This window comes from Dendronephthya gigantea, unplaced genomic scaffold (assembly GCF_004324835.1).
Source record: "Dendronephthya gigantea isolate DGI-Jeju-01 unplaced genomic scaffold, DenGig_1.0 000002F, whole genome shotgun sequence".
NCBI classification, from domain to species: Eukaryota; Metazoa; Cnidaria; class Anthozoa; order Malacalcyonacea; family Nephtheidae; genus Dendronephthya; species Dendronephthya gigantea.
Genome location: NW_021163012.1, coordinates 1,940,698 through 1,961,835, shown reverse-complemented (window position 1 = coordinate 1,961,835; position 21,138 = coordinate 1,940,698). Strand labels below are relative to the sequence as shown.

At 39.7% G+C, this 21,138-nt stretch overlaps 2 protein-coding genes across 2 annotated transcripts; one reads left to right on the top strand and one right to left on the bottom strand.

Moving 5' to 3' along the window:
* Positions 1 to 1,579: 1,579 nt before the first annotated feature.
* On the bottom strand, positions 1,580 to 3,345 carry LOC114533666. The gene is made up of 4 exons (XM_028555256.1): positions 2,948 to 3,345; positions 2,785 to 2,804; positions 2,423 to 2,544; positions 1,580 to 2,260 (listed from the first exon to the last, which is right to left on the bottom strand). Exons 1-4 carry the CDS (start codon positions 3,259 to 3,261, stop codon positions 2,105 to 2,107), a joined length of 612 nt encoding a protein of 203 aa, XP_028411057.1. The 5' UTR covers positions 3,262 to 3,345; the 3' UTR covers positions 1,580 to 2,104.
* Positions 3,346 to 3,489: 144 nt separating this feature from the next.
* On the top strand, positions 3,490 to 19,443 carry LOC114533656 (activating signal cointegrator 1 complex subunit 3-like). The gene is made up of 32 exons (XM_028555244.1): positions 3,490 to 3,924; positions 4,086 to 4,131; positions 4,442 to 5,149; positions 5,362 to 5,435; positions 5,548 to 5,699; positions 5,799 to 5,940; positions 6,147 to 6,272; positions 6,411 to 6,611; positions 6,856 to 6,996; positions 7,209 to 7,373; positions 7,596 to 7,844; positions 8,623 to 8,757; positions 8,834 to 9,025; positions 9,130 to 9,354; positions 9,705 to 9,824; positions 9,936 to 10,100; positions 10,605 to 10,691; positions 10,923 to 11,099; positions 11,452 to 11,677; positions 11,776 to 12,029; positions 12,345 to 12,734; positions 12,820 to 12,905; positions 13,360 to 13,672; positions 14,126 to 14,389; positions 14,841 to 14,978; positions 15,085 to 15,338; positions 15,731 to 15,968; positions 16,251 to 16,385; positions 16,767 to 16,822; positions 17,218 to 17,386; positions 17,508 to 17,984; positions 18,443 to 19,443. The coding sequence occupies exons 1-32, from the start codon at positions 3,700 to 3,702 to the stop codon at positions 18,746 to 18,748; spliced, it is 6,636 nt and encodes a 2,211-aa protein (XP_028411045.1). The 5' UTR covers positions 3,490 to 3,699; the 3' UTR covers positions 18,749 to 19,443.
* Positions 19,444 to 21,138: the final 1,695 nt, after the last annotated feature.

Sequence of the window (21,138 nt, the reverse complement as noted above, 5' to 3'; positions counted from 1 at the left end):
CCAATCTCTTTTCTTGGTTGGGAGATTTCGCACGATAATCAGATATCGCATACCAAATAAGTACATCACGAACTCTCAAAATCTGTATTTTGATGTAAAAAAACAAAGAATGTCTTTTCGTGTTTACCTCGGTTGTTGCGAGTGGTTAGAAATGTGCTCCAGGTTGAAACAAATGGTTTTATCAAACGATAAACTGGCACAGTTTAGCGCAAGAAACCCTATCACCTATACTTTTGAAGTACCACTATTTTCATGTAAAAAATCGCAAAAAACAGGAGTTTTTTTCTACGGACTAAAATGTATACGTGGGCTTTGAAGAAGGGGAATTTAAGACGACCTTACGGAGACTACGGAAACTATGCGATAATGCGAAATTGTGCGTTTATCGATAACGATCATAATTTGATTTCTCCCAACATGCTTGAAAAGATATGCGACAGGTGGTGCATGATGGGAAAGGCTAGAACAAAACGAAATTCGCACAAAAAGATGATATCTTCGACGCAATTCGACGCAATGGTAAATTCAATGTAATTTCTCTCAAAAACTCATTCCATTTCTGGATATGAGGACTCAATCAGTCGGAAAATGGCTATCAATACCTTCTGCGATTTACGATACATTTGCCCATTCGGAAAAAAACACTAATAATCATAAAAAACCAGGCAAATCATGCGCTTATCCGAACTCTCTTGTCTGCCAATGGTATCTACAAACGCCGCTGTTTGCGAACATGCACAGCTGACTTTATAAAACCCCCAAACGATTTCGTATCACACAAAGATAACGAGATTGCCACAGCTAGGCTGCATCTTTCTGTAAGGTATTCTTGCAGAGGGATACTTTTCGTTGTGCACAAAATGAACCTAATTGAAACGGGCAATCGATATATTACTTAAAAGCAGCGTCACGCCGGCGCACGTTTCAGCAAGAAGATAAGGAAAGATTTAAGCGAGCGATAAGTGTTTCCTAAACAACATCGTGCAGAAGTGGTACTGAATGGATTTTTTAGGATGTACAAGGCTACTTGCAAGATGACAATCGATAGAAAGCGTCTGGGTTGAACTGCATCAACAAAACAGTGCAATGTACAAGTGAATTCGATTGGGGAAAGTTTGCGAGCGAGTTTCGGAGTTTATCAAAGGTTGCAGACCGGGGGCATACGTCACATCAGATAACTTTCGATAAGCTAAAATTCAAAATACCGCGTCCTATTGGTCAAATTTCGAACTGTAGGCGATGCGATAAACTGTTATTTAAATTGAACTTTTATCGCACTTTAGCGCGGTTAATTAAATTTCGCTTTCCAAGCTTTTTAGGCGATATTCAGCCTGTTTGCAACACACAAGGGAATTTTGGAATGCGCACAGCGCAGATATTTCACCGTTTTGGGGTTTCTCATAACAAGTGCAAGAACTGCGTCGCGTTTAATTGGCTAGCAAATTTCTGTTTCAGGTTAAACGTTGATAAGTAACGATAGCAGCATGTGGCAGGGCTTGTGATAGTGATCAGACATTATATATGGCCAATATCAAGCGAGACATACCACGGAGCTAGGCCTATATATAGACCTGGAGTGATATTCGCTTCATTGCGGAAACATGTGGTTCGAATGAGGGCAACTTTCTCAGACAGACAGACAGAAAGACGTGCTACTTTGGAGAATTTGAAAATGTCATCGCTCATGACCTCATCTCTCAATTCGTTTATTTGCCATCAAATTCAAGACTACAACAGGATCTGGAACGAATTATCATCAGTCACTTGTTATAACTGGAGGTTAGCAGACCCAAAGAGCACAAATTTAAGTCTACTTAAGTCTGCTCCCAGCAGAAGTAGGTCTTTCAAAACCAGTACTGGTGTTGTTCTCTTTCTGAAGATGTTGAACACAAACTGCAATTAGACTTCAATGCCTGCTAATACTTTTCATTCCAGACTGACCACAAAAGCTGAAAGATTACTACCTTCCAAATGTCATCACTTTTCAGTAAAGTGTGTGTCAAGTTTATCCCACCGATTGGTGAGTCTCATCTTCAGATGTCCTTAAAGCTGTTAGGACTTTGTTTATCTCAAATTTCTTTTATAAAGCGACTATAAAGTTTGTTCATGAAGTAACTAAGGGTTCCTGTGGGGGGATGGTAGGCTCATGCGTGTTGGGCATTTTCAGTGTGGGTAAAAAGTTGAGTGAAGTGATTTGGTCCAAACTTTCTGTGATAGACTGGAGATCTCCAGATATCAAGCCAACATTGGAAAATATATCCTGAAAACAAGATAAAAATATATTCACTCAATATACAAGTTCATAAGTTCAGTTTCTTGCTAAATTCATTGTTTTTAGAGTCTGTTAACATGAATATATAAATAATAGCCTGCCAACTTAATTACCTTCCATGGCCACTCTGTGAAAGTATTTTTTATTTACCTGTGCTGATGCTTGTGATCTATTGAGGTAAAATACCGCTGATTGTAGTTTCCTGTTTGCATCATTATAAATCTTCATTCTGTTCTCAATGGCATCTGATCTAAGCTCCAGATTGCTCACTCCTGGGCAGAAAAAGGAATGCAATTGATATGGGAATATAGTGTGCTATTTACACTACACGTAATTGTCTTAATATATTTAATGCAGTGTAAATGGAATGCTGGAAACATAATCCAATTTTCAGGCTGGTTAAGAGGAGAGGTTGCCTCAAGAAAATTACCATATGTTTTGTTTGTAAATTACAACTAGATTAGAAATGGACTGCAAGACTGGACTGAAAAAAGTGGCCAACGGATACTTACTTAAACGCCGATGAAAACTCCTATAAACTTAAAAAGGAATGAAATCAGTAAAAGAATCTAATGGAAAATTAAAATTATACGACAATATATGTTCTAATACTATCCAGTATCCACTTTGGTACAGTACATAATTATCAAAATACTTCAAAACATATCAACTCACGAGTCGTAATGAAATTTAACTTTTCGTTTAGTGTGATCGTCAGGTATGCTTGCAGTGCCACTCTCCTGCGACGTTAAAATATTTTGTGAATCGATCGCTGATCTATCGTTTGGGTCTGGTACGTTTGCTGTGTTTTCCGTTTCGCTTTCATCACTCTCCGAGGCTTCACCTTGGACTACGATACCTTGCCTAGAAGCTGGTGAGTCTGGCTTTGCAACCATCGTGTTTTTCATAAAATAAGATTGATCGATTTCGTATTCTTCGTCCGATTCTGACGCTTCTCCTTGAACAAAATTTTCCCTTCGAGCCGCCATTTTTTACTATTGATAAAAGGAATGACAAGGGATAATGCTGGATAGTCAGGTAAATTAAACGATGAAAAGGGATAAAAGGGGGTAATACCAAATGATGAGGGCTATTAATGAATGAAAAGGAATAATTGGGAGTAAACATGTGAGGCGGTGGGATAGAATAAGATAGTAGAGGGTAATAATGAATAACAGAGTATGATAATGGATAGCACTTGATAGATATTGATATTTAGGTATGGGATAGACTATAAGGGGATAGCTTGTAATAAAGAGAAATATAATGTGATAAGTATGGATTAGTACTTATGATGGTGAGTATCAACTGGTGATGTCGAATGATAGATGTTGATATATAGAAGAAGAAGATTTAAATGCCTGAAAGTTGGACCTTTAAAGACTTCTTTGCTGAAGTAGTTGAAAATGTGAGCGTGGAACTTGGCTATGAATGGGAAGAAACCAAGCGTGGAGTTACCACGTTTGACTAGTTCATTGCGTGCTTTTTCTGGCCTATCCTCGCCGTATTTAAAAGGCAAAGAGTACGGTAACCCCGCGGAATTGAAACGAAAGCGTGAATGGCAAGCAAAACGAGCCAGGAAAGATGATTTCACATGGCAGGACTTGAACCGGTTGGTGAAGAAAAATGTGTCAGCAGATAAAGAGAACGAGGTTAGTGATTTAGACTTTTAAATTAGTCATTGTTGCAATTTGGGACGTTCAATGTATCAATGCTGAATATGGAACTCTCGTGCAGATATTGGGTTTCATAATAATTGCGTTAAGAATGTATTTTTTACAACAGCTTTTAAATTAATGTTTGTCTGACTTAGGTGAAGAATGCGTTGAGAGATTTATTAAACATTGCATATGATATTGGTAAGTCAACAACAGACAGTTCATTCATTGTTACAATTATACAATATAGTATAGTACTTAGTTATACTACCATGCACTAGCTGACCTATATACTAGTAGAGGTCAATGGTACTGACATTATAAACAAAGGGTTGATTTTGAATGGAATGATATACATCATTTGTTCACCATCCTAAATTATTTCCACTCAAAATTATGACCCTTGGACCGGCCCTTAATGAAATATTCCTACAATAAAATATTCAGTATACTGTAGATGAAGTGCCACACAATGTTAATTTATTGAGAGTATATACAAAACACTTTTCAGCTGGCAAAGATGCCTCTTCAGAGGTCACGAAAAGCACGGCTATATTTTTATTTGAACTGCTACGCGAGTGCACCTTTGTTAGCAAACAAGAACTTTCCAAGATTGCTGAAACATTTGGACCATGTCACAGATCATTGATTGACGAAGCTTTCAAATTAACTCAAATTCTCCTGAGTAATATCCCTGATGAGGAATTGAATGCTAAACTAAGAAACTCATCGAACATTAAAAAACAAGTTCCGTTTGGTGAAGGGATCAAATTTGCTTTCCCACTTCCAATGGAAATTGAGGATGATTTATCGTTATTTGACCTTGATGTTGAGGAGGAAAAACCAAAATTTTCTATGAAAGTCAAAACAGAGCCAAGCACGGCCAAGGCTGTAAAAGTAGCTCAAGAAAATTCTGAGAATTTGGTTACTTCGAAAAGTGATTGTGAACAAGGAGAATATCAACTGGTTGAACAAGGAGATATCAGCTGGTTGAAGCAAAAATGTGATTTGTTTTTTGGAAATGCGGGTGAAAATTTGAACAGCGATGTTATGTGTTCTGTCATATTTGACCTGTTGTGCTCTCGAAAAGGGAATGAAGAATTGCAGAATGAGTTGTTCGAGTTGCTGGGTTTCGATCGCTTCGAGTTCATTCAGGAATTGCTTTCCAATCGGGATATTGTCATTGGCGGTGGAAATAGGAGTGCCTATAATAAGAATGGTATGTCACTGTAGTTTTTGCCTCAAACCATTTCAAGGCCTGGTTGCATGTGCCAATTGAATATATTGTGATGGTTGCTTTGTAGTGTACTGACCCAACTAGAACTATGCAAATAAATGACATAGCACAAAGGCAGTATATAGACGAATTTCAATTATGTCATAATCCTTTAAACCATGCAGACTTAAATGACTGTGCAGCATCTCCAATAGGTTTTCAGGGGGATGCAGCATCTACCAAAAATTCTGCAGCTAAACCAAACTTTGGATGTCAGGTTACTATTCAGGTAATCTACTATTTTTATTGTTAATGTTATTGATTATGATTATGATTTATTGATTGATTGGTGCCATTGATTACATGTCATAAAACAGTCAATTCATTCATTATTCTTTTAGTCTGAACAAGAGAAGAAACTGCTAAAGCAGGTTCGTAAGGAAGAGCAGAAATCTTTGAGGAGAAACAAGGTTGATGATCATGGGGCGGAGATCAACCATGAGGACTACCTAAAGAGCGTAGGGTTTGACCCTGAAATGATGAAATACCAAAGGTAGCAACTGACAGACACCAGTCAAGGACTGCATTTTTCATGCCTAAAGCTTAATTCATATAACTTTCAGTTTGCTAACCAATTTTCTCTCGTTTAAAGGGAGCAAGCTTTGCTTGAGGCAGCCAACATGCCATTGTTCAGCAGAAGATCAAGATCACCACGTGACACTGTCAAATACCCATTTGTTTTTGACTCCCTGATTACTGCCCAACAGTCTAGTGCTTATGTTGGTGGCTGTAAGGTATATAACCATATTGTTCCTTCTTGAAAGTCTACTGTATTTAACAGTGTTTCATGATAATCTATTAGATCTTTCCCAGCCATCTTTCACCCAAAGCAAAGCTCACTAGCAAACCAATTTTCAGTTTGTTATTCAGTTATAAACATGTTAGCTGGTGAACAGCCAAACCCAGACGAATTTATATGCAACTGCTTAATATGTTTTAGCTTCAACTGCCTCAAGACACGACTCGAAATAATTGTAAAATGTACGAAGAGTATCATCTACCACCAACACAGACCAAACCACCAAGAGAAACAGATGATTTTATAAGCATTTCATCACTGGATGAGGTAAGATGAAGGTTGGTTTGTAAAAAGCTGAAGGTTGGTGTATATATACTGTATTTTTAAGTCCATTTGTTCATGGAACTGGTCAAGATCTCACTGCAATCGAGAGTGCATGGTAACAATTTTTCTATGCTGTTGTAGGTTGCCAAGATTGGTTTCCAAGGTGTGAAGAAACTTAATCGCGTACAGTCGGTTGTTTTCGACACCGCTTATAACACGAATGAGAACCTCCTGATATGTGCACCCACAGGAGCTGGCAAGACAAATGTAGCAATGGCGACCATTCTCAGAGAAGTCAAACTGAACATAAAACAAGGCGTGGTCATGAAAGATAAATTTAAGGTGTGTGAAATGTTGACAGTACTATTCGTGTAACGGTAATGGTAATGGTAATAGTATTACTGCTCAATAATAGTAATAGTAATGATGGTAACGGTAATAGTAATGGTAAAAGTACTGGTACTACTGATACTGGTAATAGTACTGTGAATAATACTGGTTGTTGTAATGTTAATAATAATGCATGGTAATAGTAAAATGTCTTTGCAGTGGTAGTTAGCTCTTTGGTTTGTTCAATCATTTTTAGATCATCTACGTGGCTCCTATGAAAGCTCTCGCGGCAGAAATGGTGAGAACGTTTGGTAGGCGTTTGGCACCGTTGGGAATCTCCGTCCGAGAATTGACAGGAGATATGCAACTGACCAAGACTGAAATTCTTACAACCCAGGTGAGTGCCCTGGAGGACAGTTAAGGATCTTCGGGGACAGTCAAGGACAATTAGGGGCAGTCCAGGATCTTGGGGGATATTTGGGGGACATGCAGAGGCCCTCCAGGACAGTCGAGGATAAAATTATTTAACCCATGGCCATTAGCTTCAATGAGCACGGATTATATTAGATGAACTTCACTCCAGCACTAATGTACATTTACTTCTCCTAGATGTTAGTGACAACACCTGAGAAGTGGGATGTGGTAACGCGCAAGAGCACGGGTGATATTGCATTGACTCAAATTGTCAAGTTATTGATCATAGATGAAGTGCACTTACTACACGATGATCGAGGATCTGTGATCGAATGCCTCGTTGCCCGAACGCTAAGACAGGTGAGAGTGACAAGGAGGAATTTCGTTTTAGACCAAATAGCAAGCTTGTTCACATTTTCAATAACCCAATCAGAATGCATAGATATTGACTACTCCTGGTAAAAAGGTTCACTATCAGGTGGAAATAATGCTATCTCCAGTTTTCGTGCAACCGGCCCCTGATCTATATTTCACTTCAGGGTGGAGTGTTGATTAAAACGTTCAATACCTCGTGTTTTCCAGGTTGAGTCAACTCAAAGCATGATTCGTATCGTTGGTTTATCTGCAACACTTCCAAACTATCTCGACGTGGCAAGATTTCTTCGCGTTAATTTTCACCAGGGTTTATTCTTCTTCGATGCTCGGTTTCGCCCGGTTCCCCTCGGCCAGACCTTCATTGGGGTCAAAGCCAGCAATATCATGGGTCAGTTACAAGATATGGATACTGTATGTTATGAAAAAGTTCTGGAAAATGTCGAAGATGGATACCAGGTTATTTCAAAGACCACATTTTACATTAAATCTAGTCCCAAGAGTTAGGTCAGCGTGAATCTCCCTCCGGAGCTCAACATAAGGACCATTGTTAAGTGCACGGGGCGAAATCGGAGTTTTCTATCGTGTTACTACAGTGTTACTATGGGAGGAACCTAAACTAAACTAACTTTATTTATACTGGATAGCTCTATCAGTTCTAAACTGTTTTTCCTAGAGGTCCAGTAAGGATCATCTCTTATTGATCCAGTGTTACTACAGGAGGAAACCTAAACTAAACTAACTTTATTTATACTGGATAACTCTATCAGTTCTAAACTGTTTTTCCTAGAGGTCCAGTAAGGATCATCTCTTATTGATCCAGTGTTACTACAGGAGGAAACCTAAACTAAACTAACTTTATTTATACTGGATAACTCTATCAGTTCTAAACTGTTTTTCCTAGAGGTCCAGTAAGGATCATCTCTTATTGATCCAGTGTTACTACAGGAGGAAACCTAAACTAAACTAACTTTATTTATACTGGATAACTCTATCAGTTCTAAACTGTTTTTCCTAGAGGTCCAGTAAGGATCATCTCTTATTGATCCAGTGTTACTACAGGAGGAAACCTAAACTAAACTAACTTTATTTATACTGGATATAGCCGTTCTAAACTGTTCTTAAAGGCCATCTACTATAGTAAACTAACTCTATTTACAACTGCATATTAAAAGCATGGTACCTGTGCTAAGTCACCATCTCTAAACGTTTTCTTATTTTTCAAAAACGCTCTCAGGTTATGGTGTTTGTTCATGCAAGAAACGCAACAGTGAGAACGGCGATGACTTTGCGAGAAAAAGCAAAGAACAACGGCAGCATTGGTTTGTTCCAGTGTAAACAATCCTCAGAATATGGCACAGCAGAAAAACAGGTAAAAAAAGACGAAATACCTTACGTACTTAAAATCTGCACTGGCAAATGTTGAGAGCAATGGTAATTTTTCCCAGGTTCGAAAGTCCCGCAATAAAGAACTCCGGGAGCTTTTCGTCGATGGCTTTTGCATCCACCACGCAGGAATGTTGCGCAGTGATCGTAGTATGGTTGAAGATCTTTTCGCTAAAGGTTTAATCAAGGTCATCGTCTGTACGGCCACGCTTGCCTGGGGCGTCAACCTGCCGGCACATGCTGTCATTATAAAGGCAAGAGATGGTCATGTGGTTATATTTTCGCGATATAATTGGTTGCTTTTGATGATAAACGCGCCCTCATTGGTTAATAATTTTTGTTTCATTTTCTACTCTAGGGTACTGAGATATACGATGCAAAGAAGGGGTCATTTGTGGACCTGGGGATTTTGGATGTCCTTCAGATCTTCGGCCGTGCTGGACGACCACAGTTTGACAAGTTTGGAAGCGGTTACATCATCACAAAACACGAGAAACTCAGTCATTATTTGACACTGATGACAAGGCAGTCACCAATAGAAAGTCAATTCCAATTGAGTCTGGCTGACAGTTTAAATGCTGAAGTGAGTATGACCTTGTGGATCAATAAGAGATGATCCTTACTGGACCTCTAGGAAGAACAGTTTAGAACTGATAGAGCTATCCAGTATAAGTAAAGTTAGTTTAGTTTAAGTTTCCTGCTGTAGTAACACTGGATCAATCAGAGATGATCCTTACTGGATCTCTAGGAAGAACAGTTTAGAACTGATAGAGCTATCCAGTATAAATAAAGTTAGTTTAGTTTAGTTTATGTTTCCTCCCCCTGCAGTGATATTGTACTTGAGACAAGGGTTGACTCAAAACTAGATTGCAACTGGTTAAGCAAGATTTCTTTCCTGACATATTTAACTTTAATACGATTGTCTTATTTTAGATATCTCTTGGTACTATAACGAATGTCGATGAAGCAGTGGAATGGCTGAGTTACACCTATCTTCATATTCGTATGCTGGTCAATCCTATGGTTTATGGCATTGCATATGGCGCTAAGGAGGTAACTGAATCCATGACCTCGTTCATATTCAGCTGGCATAATGACTCTTTGTCTGTTTGACTACATGTATCCAGTATCTTTCTACATGCTAAATCATCTACTTTCTTTCAGGAGGATCCTGGTTTGGAGAAGCATCGTCGTGAGCTCATCGAGAGTGCAGCGAAGGCTTTAGATAAAGCTAAGATGATTAGATTTGACGAACGGACCACGTACCTTTCTCCCATTGACGTTGGTCGCATTGCTAGCAACTTTTACATTAAATATGATACCATTGAGGTATTGTATATTTCGTTCACACTTTGTAGCTACCAGTCCTGTTCTTCCAGTCCTAACTGTTCTTCCTAGAGGTCCAGTAAGGATCATCTCTTATTGATCCAGTGTTACTACAGAAGGAAACCTAAACTAAACTAACTTTATTTATACTGGATAGCTCTATCAGTTCTAAACTGTTCTTCCTAGAGGTCCAGTAAGGATCATCTCTTATTGATACAGTGTTACTACAGGAGGAAACCTAAACTAAACTAACTTTATTTATACTGGATAGCTCTATCAGTTCTAAACTGTTCTTCCTAGAGGTCCAGTAAGGATCATCTCTTATTGATCCAGTGTTACTACAGAAAGAAACCTAAACTAAACTAACTTTATTCATACTGGATAGCTCTATCAGTTCTAAACTGTTCTTTTTATTGATCCAGTGTTACAGAAAGGAACCTAAACTAAACTTACTTTATTCATACTGCTTTGGTTTATCAGTTCTCACAAGTGTTCACTTTCTTGCAGACGATAAATGATCTTTTCAAGCCCCACATGAGTGAAGTTGATATTCTGTATATGATTTCTATGGCTCAAGAATTTGAACAAATCAAAGTACAGTACACAAAAAGCCTTTCTCATATAAGGACATCGAACGCGGAAAGCCTGATGTTACACGAAGTTTCATTGGCTCCTCAAAACTAACGACCCAATCACACTTCGCGTAACATCAGGCTTTCTTCGTTTGATGTCATTATGAGAGAGCTCTATTGAAGAGACTCTTCCTGAGCTGAACATCCATGCGCTCAGCTAAGCGTAAAGAACTGTCTTTAACCATTTCTCTAGGTCCGGGAAGAAGAGTTCGAAGAACTTAAAACGCATGTGAATGAAGATTGTGAGTTCGAAGCTAAAGGTGGACCAGAGAATTCTCACGGAAAGACAAATATTTTATTACAAACTTATATTTCAAGAGGATATGTCGAATGTTTCTCTCTTGCCTCTGATTTTTCCTATGTTGCCCAAGTAAGCGATATTCATTGTTTGATGTAGTTTTGAGTGTTCTCACCGCTTAGGCTAGGCTCCTATAGTAACACTGGATAACTAAATATTATCTTAACTAGATCTCTAGGAAGAACATTTTAGAACTGATAAAGCTATCCAGTATAAATAAAATTAGTTTAGTTTAGGTTTCCTCCGGTACTAACACTGGATCAATAAGAGATGATCTTGACTGGACCTCTAGGAAGAACAGTTTAGAACTGATAGAGCTATTCAGTATAAATAAAGTTAGTTTAGTTTAGGTTTCCTCCTGTACTAACACTGGAACAATAAGAGACGATATTGACTGGACCTCAACCACGTTCTTATCTTATAGAATTCAGCCAGGATTGTTCGAGGTTTATTTGAATTGGCTCTAAAATATGGTTGGCCTCGCATGTCGGCGAACCTTCTTACGTTAAGTAAATGTATTGATAAACGGATTTGGCCCAGTGAAAACCCTCTCAAGCAGTTTTCAATATTGAATATTGAGACAATCCGTAAATTGGAGGAAAGGAATGCTCATGTCGAGAGATTAAGAGACATGTCTGCTGATGAAATTGGTATGTAAAAGTCCAAATGAAAAATTTTGTAGCAACTTGTTGAAGTTGGTGCGTTTTTTGCCGGCGTTCAATCTTTGTATTTTATACCTTTCCCGTAGGTCATCTGATACGTCATGTACGCATGGGTAAGGTGGTGAAACGTTGTGTGGGTGAATTTCCAAGTTTGTCGATCGTATCGAACATTCAACCCGTGACAAGAAATGTCCTTCGCGTTCGGCTGACCATCACTGCAGAATTTGAGTGGAATGACAAGGTGCACGGTGGAACCTCGGAGCCTTGGTGGATATGGGTTGAAGATCCTGACAATGACCATATTTATCATTTCGAGTACTTTCTACTCCTGAAGAAACAGGTAAATCGTTGTAGGAAGAATAGTTCAGAACTGATAGAGCTATCCAGTATAAATAAAGTTAGTTTAGTTTAGGTTTCCTCTTGTAGTAACATTGGATCAATAAGAGATTGACCTCTAGGAAGAACAGTTTGAAACTATCCAGTGTGAACAAAATTAGATAACTCCAGGTCTCCTTTCTACATGTACTAAAACTGTATCGATTACAGATTATCCTTACTGGAGATTTAGACAAACAGTTATATAGAACTAGTACGGTAGTTATCCATTAGTAAATATAAATTCCAAAAGTAGACGAAACATGTCTTGTTGTTTTAGGTTAAAGCCAATGAACCACAAACATTAGTCTTCACCATTCCAATCTTCGAACCACTTCCAGCCCAGTACCTCGTTCGCGCTACTTCTGACCGTTGGCTTGGGGCCGAGTGCGTATGCGCCATATCGTTTAAGCACTTAATCCTCCCGGAGAAACATCCCCCACACACGGACCTCCTGGATTTACAGCCACTGCCGGTGTCCGCGCTGAGGAATCCTGTGTACGAAAGACTGTTCAAGTTTAGCCACTTTAATCCCGTGCAGACCCAAGTATTCCATACACTTTACCACACAGATCACAATGTCCTCCTAGGTGCCCCCACGGGGAGTGGCAAAACGATCGTTGCGGAGATGGCAATATTCCGTGTCTTCAACGAATACCCGAAGAAAAAGGTGAGAAAGTGGATAGTACAATTCTTCAGAACGAGTTGTCTTATGCAGTTATATTATAACAGCTCCTTATATTGTGAAATTTTAGTCGGTTTACATTGCCCCCCTGAAAGCTCTTGTCCGAGAACGAATCGAAGATTGGAAAGTCCGATTTGAACAGAAATTGAAAAAGAGGTGCGTGTACATTGAACAACCTTATTTATATTAGACAATTCAATCAGTTCTTTGTAGAGGTCCAATAAGGATTATCTCTTATTTATACTGGATAGCTCTATCAGTAGTAAACTGTTCTTCCTAGAGGTCCAGTAAGGATCATTTCTTATTGATCCAGTGTTACTACAGAAGGAAACCTAAACTAAACTAACTTTATTTATACTGGATAGCTCTATCAGTTCTAAACTGTTCTTCCTAGAGGTCCAGTAAGGATTATCTGTTATTGATCCAGTGTTACTACAGGAGGAAACCTAAAGTAAACTAACGTTATTTATACTAGATAGCTCTATCAGTTCTAACCTGCTCTTCCTAGAGGTTCAGCTACAGGAGGAAACCTAAACCAGACTATGGGGTTTCTGTACAAAAAATAGGACACTTCTTAAAACGCACTCATTGCACATTCTTCCTCTCTTAGTGTGGTAGAATTGACTGGTGACGTCACACCAGACATGCGCGCCATCTCAAAAGCTGACGTGATCGTGACGACGCCGGAGAAATGGGACGGAGTGAGTCGTAGCTGGCAGACAAGAAACTACGTGCAAGATGTCGCATTGTTGGTTATTGATGAGATTCATTTGCTCGGAGATGAACGAGGGCCTGTCTTGGAGGTGATTGTCTCAAGGACAAACTTCATATCGTCGCATACTGAACAAGGAGTCAGGGTCGTTGGCTTGTCCACGGCCTTGGCGAATGCGAGAGATCTTGCCGACTGGTTGGGAATCAAGCAGGTAAATAATGGTGGATTGTTAGGAGCTGTCACATGAGCTCACAAAGCCCAGATGCATTTGAGGTATTGAAATGAGTATATAACATGATTCTGACCGTAAGGTAGTCATCCCAAAAATAGCATGTGCTTGTTTAGTTTCAAAAAGACTCATTTTAATACCTCAATATTACCTCATGCTTCGCTAAATCTTGGATTGCTGTCCATATTGGCTCATATGAACGGCAGCCCTATAGTTTGAAATCATCTTTAAATCTAAGATGAATTAGCGAGAATGCTGGGCTTATTGTTGCTGGTCTTATTCTGTGGAGGGCCTGCAAAAGTCGTTTCTGAATGCTACAGTATTACTTACAGATGTCTGTCACGCCCTATCCACATGCTCTACGTAAGTGGTTTATTCAGACTAGCGAGCACTTTGGCATTCTTTTCGAAGCTACCAAAACCAATCCTTATCTAGGCTGGGTTGTTCAATTTCCGCCCGTCAGTTCGTCCCGTTCCGCTGCAAGTCCACATCAATGGATTTCCAGGCAAGCATTACTGCCCGCGCATGGCAACCATGAACAAGCCGACGTTTGCTGCCATTCGTACACACTCCCCCGATAAACCCACTCTGATCTTTGTCTCATCGAGACGTCAGACGAGACTGACTGCACTGGACCTCATTGCGTATCTGGCGGCCGAGAGTGATCCCAAACAATGGCTACATATGCCCGAAGAGGAGGTAAGATAGTAATGAAACTAACTTTATTTATACTGGATAGCTCTATCAGTTCTAAACTGTTCTTCCTAGAGGTCCAGTAAGGATCATCTCTTATTAATCCAGTGTTACTACAGGAGGAAACCTAAACTAAACCAACTTTATTCATACTGGATAGTTCTATCAGTTCTAAACTGTTCTTCCTAGAGGTCCAGTAAGGATTATGTCTTATTGAACCAGTGTTACTACAGGAGGAAACCTAAACTAAACTAACTTTATTCATACTGGATAGTTCTATCAGTTCTAAACTGTTCTTCCTAGAGGTCCAGTAAGAATCATCTCTTATTGATCCAGTGTTACTACAGGAGGAAACCTAAACTAAACTAACAACCTAAACTAAACTAACATATGTTCAATCAGTTCTAAAAGCCATTTATTTACTCGTTTTAATATTTTAAAAAATTGTACTGTTTAGATGGCAAATGTTGTTTCTGGTGTTCGAGACGAAAATCTCCGTTTCATATTACCTTTCGGTATCGCGATGCACCACGCGGGACTCCACGAGCGTGACAGAAAAGTGGTTGAGGAACTATTCGTGAATCAAAAAGTCCAGGTACAATGAAAGAATGTGACTAAAATGACCTTGAAGCACATATGAGATCTGATCTGCTTCACACTCAACTGAAATCTTCACGCTCTCGCTTTCTGTGAAATTTCAGATACTTATAGCCACCAGTACATTGGCCTGGGGCGTCAATTTTCCCGCCCATTTAGTCGTTGTCAAAGGCACTGAATATTACGACGGTAAGACAAGACGTTACGTCGACTTTCCTGTGACAGACGTCCTTCAGATGATGGGTCGTGCTGGCAGACCTCAGTTTGATGATCAAGGAGTTGCTGTGATATTGGTTCAGGATATCAAGAAACAATTTTATAAGAAGTTTCTGTATGATCCTTTTCCTGTCGAGTCCAGGTAAACTGCTGTAAACTCACTTTATGATTTCTTGAATAACTCCATCCGTTGGGATATCTTCTTTGTAAATGTCCGGCAAGGATAATCTCTTATCGATTTATGTTTAAGTTAACTGGATATAGTTCCTAGTGGTCCAGTAAGAATCATCTCTAGTATCCAGTGTTACTACAGAAGGAAACCTAAACTAAACTAACTTTATTTATACTGGATAGCTCTATCAATTTTAAACTGTTCTTCCTAGAGGTCCAGTAAGGATCATCTCTTATTGATCCAGTGTTACTACGGGAGGAAACCTAAACTTAACTAACTTTGCAATGGATAGCTGTATCAGTCTATAAGAAACATCTGTTAGCTCTATCTAAGTTCTAAGGGTTGATAATGTTTTTCTTTAGTCTTCCAGAAGTGCTATCTGACCACATCAATGCAGAAGTCGTATCGGGGACGATCACATCAAAGCAAGAAGCTATGGACTACATAACATGGACGTATTTCTTCCGACGTCTGCTGATGAATCCCAGCTACTACAATCTGGACAGTGTGGACCACGAGATTGTTAATAAATTCTTATCTACAGTGGTTCAGACTTGTGTTAGTGAACTAGAAACATCTTCATGTTTGGAAGTTGATGAGGTGAGAAGTGAATGTAATATTTTTCTTAACATGCAGTAGTCTAGGCTGGTGAAGTGTGGACAGACACAGACGATACATAAGGTCCAGTAAGGATCATCTCTTATTGAACCAGTGTTACTACAGGAAGAAACCTGAACTAAACTAACTTTATTTATACTGAATAACTCTTTCATTTCTAAACTCTTCTTCCTAGAGGTCCAGTAAGGATAATCTCTTATTGATCCAGTGTTGCTTAGTATTTTTGTGTGTGTTTTTTTTAACAAAATATTCCATTCTTTCCAGGATTTTCAGTCCATCACTCCTACAATACTTGGACGGATATCTTCATATTACTATCTCAGTCATCTTTCGCTTCGCTTGTTTCGAGAACAGCTACACGGAAATAACACACTACCAGAACTTATGAAGATCTTGAGTGTAAGTGGCTATTAGGTCCGGTTTACACTGTCAACACTTCTATGAACACAATAAGAATTTTTCATTTTACTCTGCCACGCTGCTCCAGGTTATATTGGGACCATCGTTGAAGGGAGATGGTGGTGTAATAATCGTATGCACAGACTGGTTTAAGGCCCTGTTAAACGGTGCAATTTTTTGTGAAACTTGCAATACAATTCTACTTCGAAGAGATGTAAATTAGTGAAGAGTCTTGCAGAAGAAAAGTGCATAAAGTGTAATAAACACAAAAGTTTCGTTGTTCCCAAATATACATCTCTGAAAAGTAGAATGGCATTGCAAGTTGCAAGAAAATTTGCACCGTGTAACAGGGCCTTTAATGAAACGAGTTTTTTATTTCAGAGCGTGGAGGAATATGAGCAGTTACCAGTGCGACACAATGAAGACGGTATTAATAGGTAAAACATATTGCTACAGCATTTGCCGCGATGAAATTGGCAGTTATTTTGAAATAGACAGCATCACTTCTTGACGTTTCGACCTCAGGGCATTTGTCAGGCCTCGTTTACAGGTGCAAATTTATGCGTGATTTTCTTCGTTTGACAGATGTGAACGAGTGAACATTCATGATTGCTCTGTTCTTCAAGTGCCATTGTTTGCACATCAGTGACTTGTCCAGTTATTCACATCTATTAAAAGAATCAAATCGCACATAAAATTCATAGTATCACCGTCTCAGTGATTGGTTCGGTGGTCAAAACGTTCATCATTTAGTTATATTTCATCTTTTTTACACTGACTTGGTGATCAATACGTTCATCATTTAGTTTATTATACTTCATAATTTTTGCAGTGACTTGGCCAAGTCCTTACCATTAGAAGCGGATCAATACACCTATGACAGCCCGCACACGAAGGCATTCCTACTCTTTCAAGCTCACTTTTCCAGGCTAACATTACCATGCAGCGACTATCACACCGATACCAAATCTGTCCTAGATCAGGCTGTCAGAATTTTGCAGGTAATCTTAAAACCCGAACTATTTAGGGCAATATAAACATATTAATCTACAGTTATCCATCCAGTTGTATTTAGAATTCGCGGGATGCGAATTCAACCTTTTCCGCGTTCTACCGCTTTAGGCAATGATCGATGTCTCCGCTGACGAGGGATGGTTAGCGACCGTGCTCCGCACCATGCTTCTGGTTCAGATGCTCATTCAAGCTCGTTGGATCCACGATTGCCCTTTGTTAACCCTACCTGGTATAGAGAAGTCGCACTTGTCCCTATTCAGGGCTCCCGATGACTCGTCCGGCCGCATCGATTGTCTGCCGGAGTTGGCCGAAGTTGTTAGGCGCGATGAAAGATACTTACATAGAGTTTTGAATGGAAAGTTTCCCGCCAGAGATATCGAACAGATAAAGGATGTGCTTTCCATTCTGCCCGTAGTTGAAATAAAACTGTTCATCCGGGGTGTTTGGGAAGGACGTGCTAGGCAACAGGACAGGCGTGTTGACGTCAGCACTGGCCGTGTTGGCCAAGAGACCTGGGTTAAGGTCCACGCAGACCAAGAATACGTTGTAAGAATAGAGTTAAACAGAATTATGACTGGAAAGAAGGTGAGTGATTAGTCGTGAGATAACTTACTACAAGAGGAAACCTGAACTAAACTAACTTTATTCATACTGGATAGCTCTATCAGTTCTAAACTGTTCTTCCTAGAGGTCCAGTAAGGATCATCTCTTATTGATCCAGTGTTACTACAGGAGAAAACCTAAACTAAACTAACTTTATTTATACTGGATAGCTCTATCAGTTCTAAACTGTTCTTCCTAGAGATCCAGTGAGGATCATCTCTTATTGATCCAGTGTTACTACATGCAGGAGGAAACCTAAACTAAACTAATTTTATTTATACTGGATAGCTCTATCAGTTCTAAACTGTTCTTCCTAGAGGTCCAGTAAGGATCATTTTTTTTTTTGATTCAGTGTTACTACAGGAGGAAACCTAAACTAATAAAACTCTATTACTCTGGTGTTATTCAAATTTTAATTATTTTTAAAATGTATTTTGTAGAAGGCGGATTCTAAAGCATATGCCCCTCGTTTTCCGAAAGCCAAGGACGCAGGCTGGTGGTTGATGCTAGGTGTCATTGATGACGGTGAATTATTAGCGTTGAAGCGTATTGGCCCAATCAGGAGTCGTTCAACCGTCTCGCTTGCGTTTTACACTCCTGAGGAAACTGGTCACAAGATCTATACACTATATCTGATGAGTGATTCGTATATTGGATTGGATCAGCAATTTGATATTTGCCTCGATGTTATTGAAGCGAGCATTGAAAGTCAGGTGAATACTGAAGTGAAACTCGACGAAATGTAGAGGTAGTGGAGGCATGTGGTGGTTGAAAAAGGCTTTGTAATTGGAATTGAATGAGAGCGCCTGGATTTTGTTCCCGCATTTTGGGACTCGAATTGCAAACATGAACCAGGTGTGCTGTTTGGCTCGTTTAAAATTTGTTGTTGTTGTTGCTGCTGTTGTGAGTGGAGGCTGTTGTATCTAACAAACAGGTTGGACTTCCAACGAGAGTTAGCAAGCGTGGGTTGGCCTTAGTCGTGTCTTTGAAAAAATGGGAAGATGAGAAGTTGACAGGATATCAGTAGACTTTAAAATCGACGTTTACAGCAAACTTAAAAATCGTATTCTTTAGTTAACTATTGTTATTAGCCGTTGGAACTGGGACAATTTAATTCACGAAAGTGATGAATGAATTGGAAACTATATAAGCTGTCGAAAACCTGTAGGATTTACTTAGAAATGCATTTAAAATTTGCACAATTTAATGTAGCACAATTTAGCGTTTCACAATTTAATGTTGCACAATTTAGCGTTTCGCAATTTAATGTTGCACAATTTAGCGTTTCACAATTTAGTGCATCACAATTTGATGTTGTATAATTTAGCTCTTCACAGTTTATTGTTTTCAAATTTACGACTTTCACCATTTAGGGTATCACAATTGCAGAATATAGTACAACGTGACGACAATGTATCACAATTCAATATTTCACAATCGAATTTTGCATAATAAAAAACTTTCGTCTTTCACCACAAGCAGCGGTGGCCGAGTGGGTGAGGACAGTGGTTAGTCCATAAGCGGTGGTGGTTCAAGCCCTTGCAGTGTAAGAACATGAATTGCGAATTCTTATTTAATTTAAAGTCTCCAAGAAAAGGATTAAGTAAAGTAAAAAACTGCTGTCTTTCACCACCAGCAGCGGTGGCCGAGTTGGTTTGGACAGTGGTTAGTCCATAGGCGGTGGGTAGTTCAAGCCCTTGCAGTGTCAAAAATTAAGTTGCAAATTCTTATTTAATTTCAAAGACTTGTAAGGATAAGGTGAAAAAATTCTAAGTCTAAAAAATTCTAAGTCTCACCACCAACACTGATAGCCGGTGGTGAGACTTAGAAAATTTAAAAAGTCTTAAGTCGAAGAAACGATTAGGTAAAATAAAAAACAATCGTCTTTCACCACCAGCAGTGGTGGCTGAGATGGTTAGGACTGTGGTTAGTCCGTAAGCGGTGATGGGTTCAAGCCCTTGCAGTGTCAAAACATGAGTTTCAAAGACTTGGAAAATTTAAATAGTCTTAAGACGAAGAAAGGATTAAGTAAAATAAAAAACTGTCGTCTTTCACCACCAGCAGCAGTGGCCGAGTTGGTTAGGACAGTGGTTAGTCCATAAACGGTGAAGGTTCAAACCCTTGCAGTGTCAAAACATGAGTTTCAAAAATTGGAAATAAACACTGGAAAATAAAAAAGGATAATTGGATGTTTCAAAAAATTGGATGCTTCAAAAAAAAAGGAAAAAACTAAAAGTCAAAAAATAATTGGACAATTAAGAATAACCGGAATTTCAATAAAAATCGGAATTTCAAAAAAAAATTGGAAGTTTCAAATAGAGAAAAAGAAATCAATGTAAAAAAAAAAAAAAATTCGACAGTTGAAAAAATTCGAAGTTTCATAACAAAGTCAGAATTTCAAAAAAAAATTCGAAGTTTCAAAAAAAGAGAAAAATGCAATCAAAGTTTCAAAACAAAATTGCAAGTCGGAAAATTAAAGTCGAAAAGACAATGCAAGGGCTTGAACAAGGCGGGGAGGGAGAAGAGGTGAGGAGGAAGTGGGGGGGAGGAAGTGGGGGGGAGGAAGTGGGGGGGGAAGTGGGGGGAGGAAGTGGGGGAGGAAGTGGGGGGGAGGAGGGGGGAAGAGGGGGAAGAGGGGGAAGAGGGAAGAGGGAAGGAAGAGGGGGAAGAGGGAAGAGGGGGAAGAGGGAAGAGGGAAGAGGGGGAAGGGGGGGAGGGAAGGGGAAGAGGGGAAGGAGGGGAAGGGGGAGGGAAGAGAAGAGGGGGAAGAGAGGGGAAGGGGGGAAGGGAGGAGGGGAAGGAAGGGGAGAGAGAGGAGAGAAGAGAGAGGGAGAGCATAAAAGGGGAGCATAGGTCCCCCGGGTGTATGCTTACGGGGTCCCCTCCTCTCCCTTCCTCCCCCTCTTCCCCCCTCTTCCTCCCCCTCTTCCTCCCCCTCTTCCTCCCCCCTCTTCCCTCTTCCTCCCCCCCTCTTCCCTCTTCCCTCTTCCTCCCCCCCTCTTCCTCCCCCCCCTCTTCCTCCCCCCCTCTTCCTCCCCCCCCTCTTCCTCCCCCCTCTTCCTCTCCCCTCTCCCCTCTTCCTCCTCACCTCTTCTCCCTCGCCTCCCGCCTTGTTCAAGTCCTTGCATTGTCTTTT

Coding starts and splice junctions, on each gene's coding strand:
- LOC114533666 (XM_028555256.1), bottom strand. CDS start 3,261: ATGGCGGCTCGAAGGGAAAATTTTGTTCAAGGAGAAGCGTCAGAATCG. Junction 2,805..2,947: donor GTTAAATTTCATTACGACTC/GTGAGTTGATAT, acceptor TTAAGTTTATAG/GAGTTTTCATCGGCGTTTAA. Junction 2,261..2,422: donor GATCACAAGCATCAGCACAG/GTAAATAAAAAA, acceptor TCTTGTTTTCAG/GATATATTTTCCAATGTTGG.
- LOC114533656 (XM_028555244.1), top strand. CDS start 3,700: ATGAATGGGAAGAAACCAAGCGTGGAGTTACCACGTTTGACTAGTTCA. Junction 3,925..4,085: donor CAGCAGATAAAGAGAACGAG/GTTAGTGATTTA, acceptor TGTCTGACTTAG/GTGAAGAATGCGTTGAGAGA. Junction 12,906..13,359: donor GAACAGAAATTGAAAAAGAG/GTGCGTGTACAT, acceptor TTCCTCTCTTAG/TGTGGTAGAATTGACTGGTG.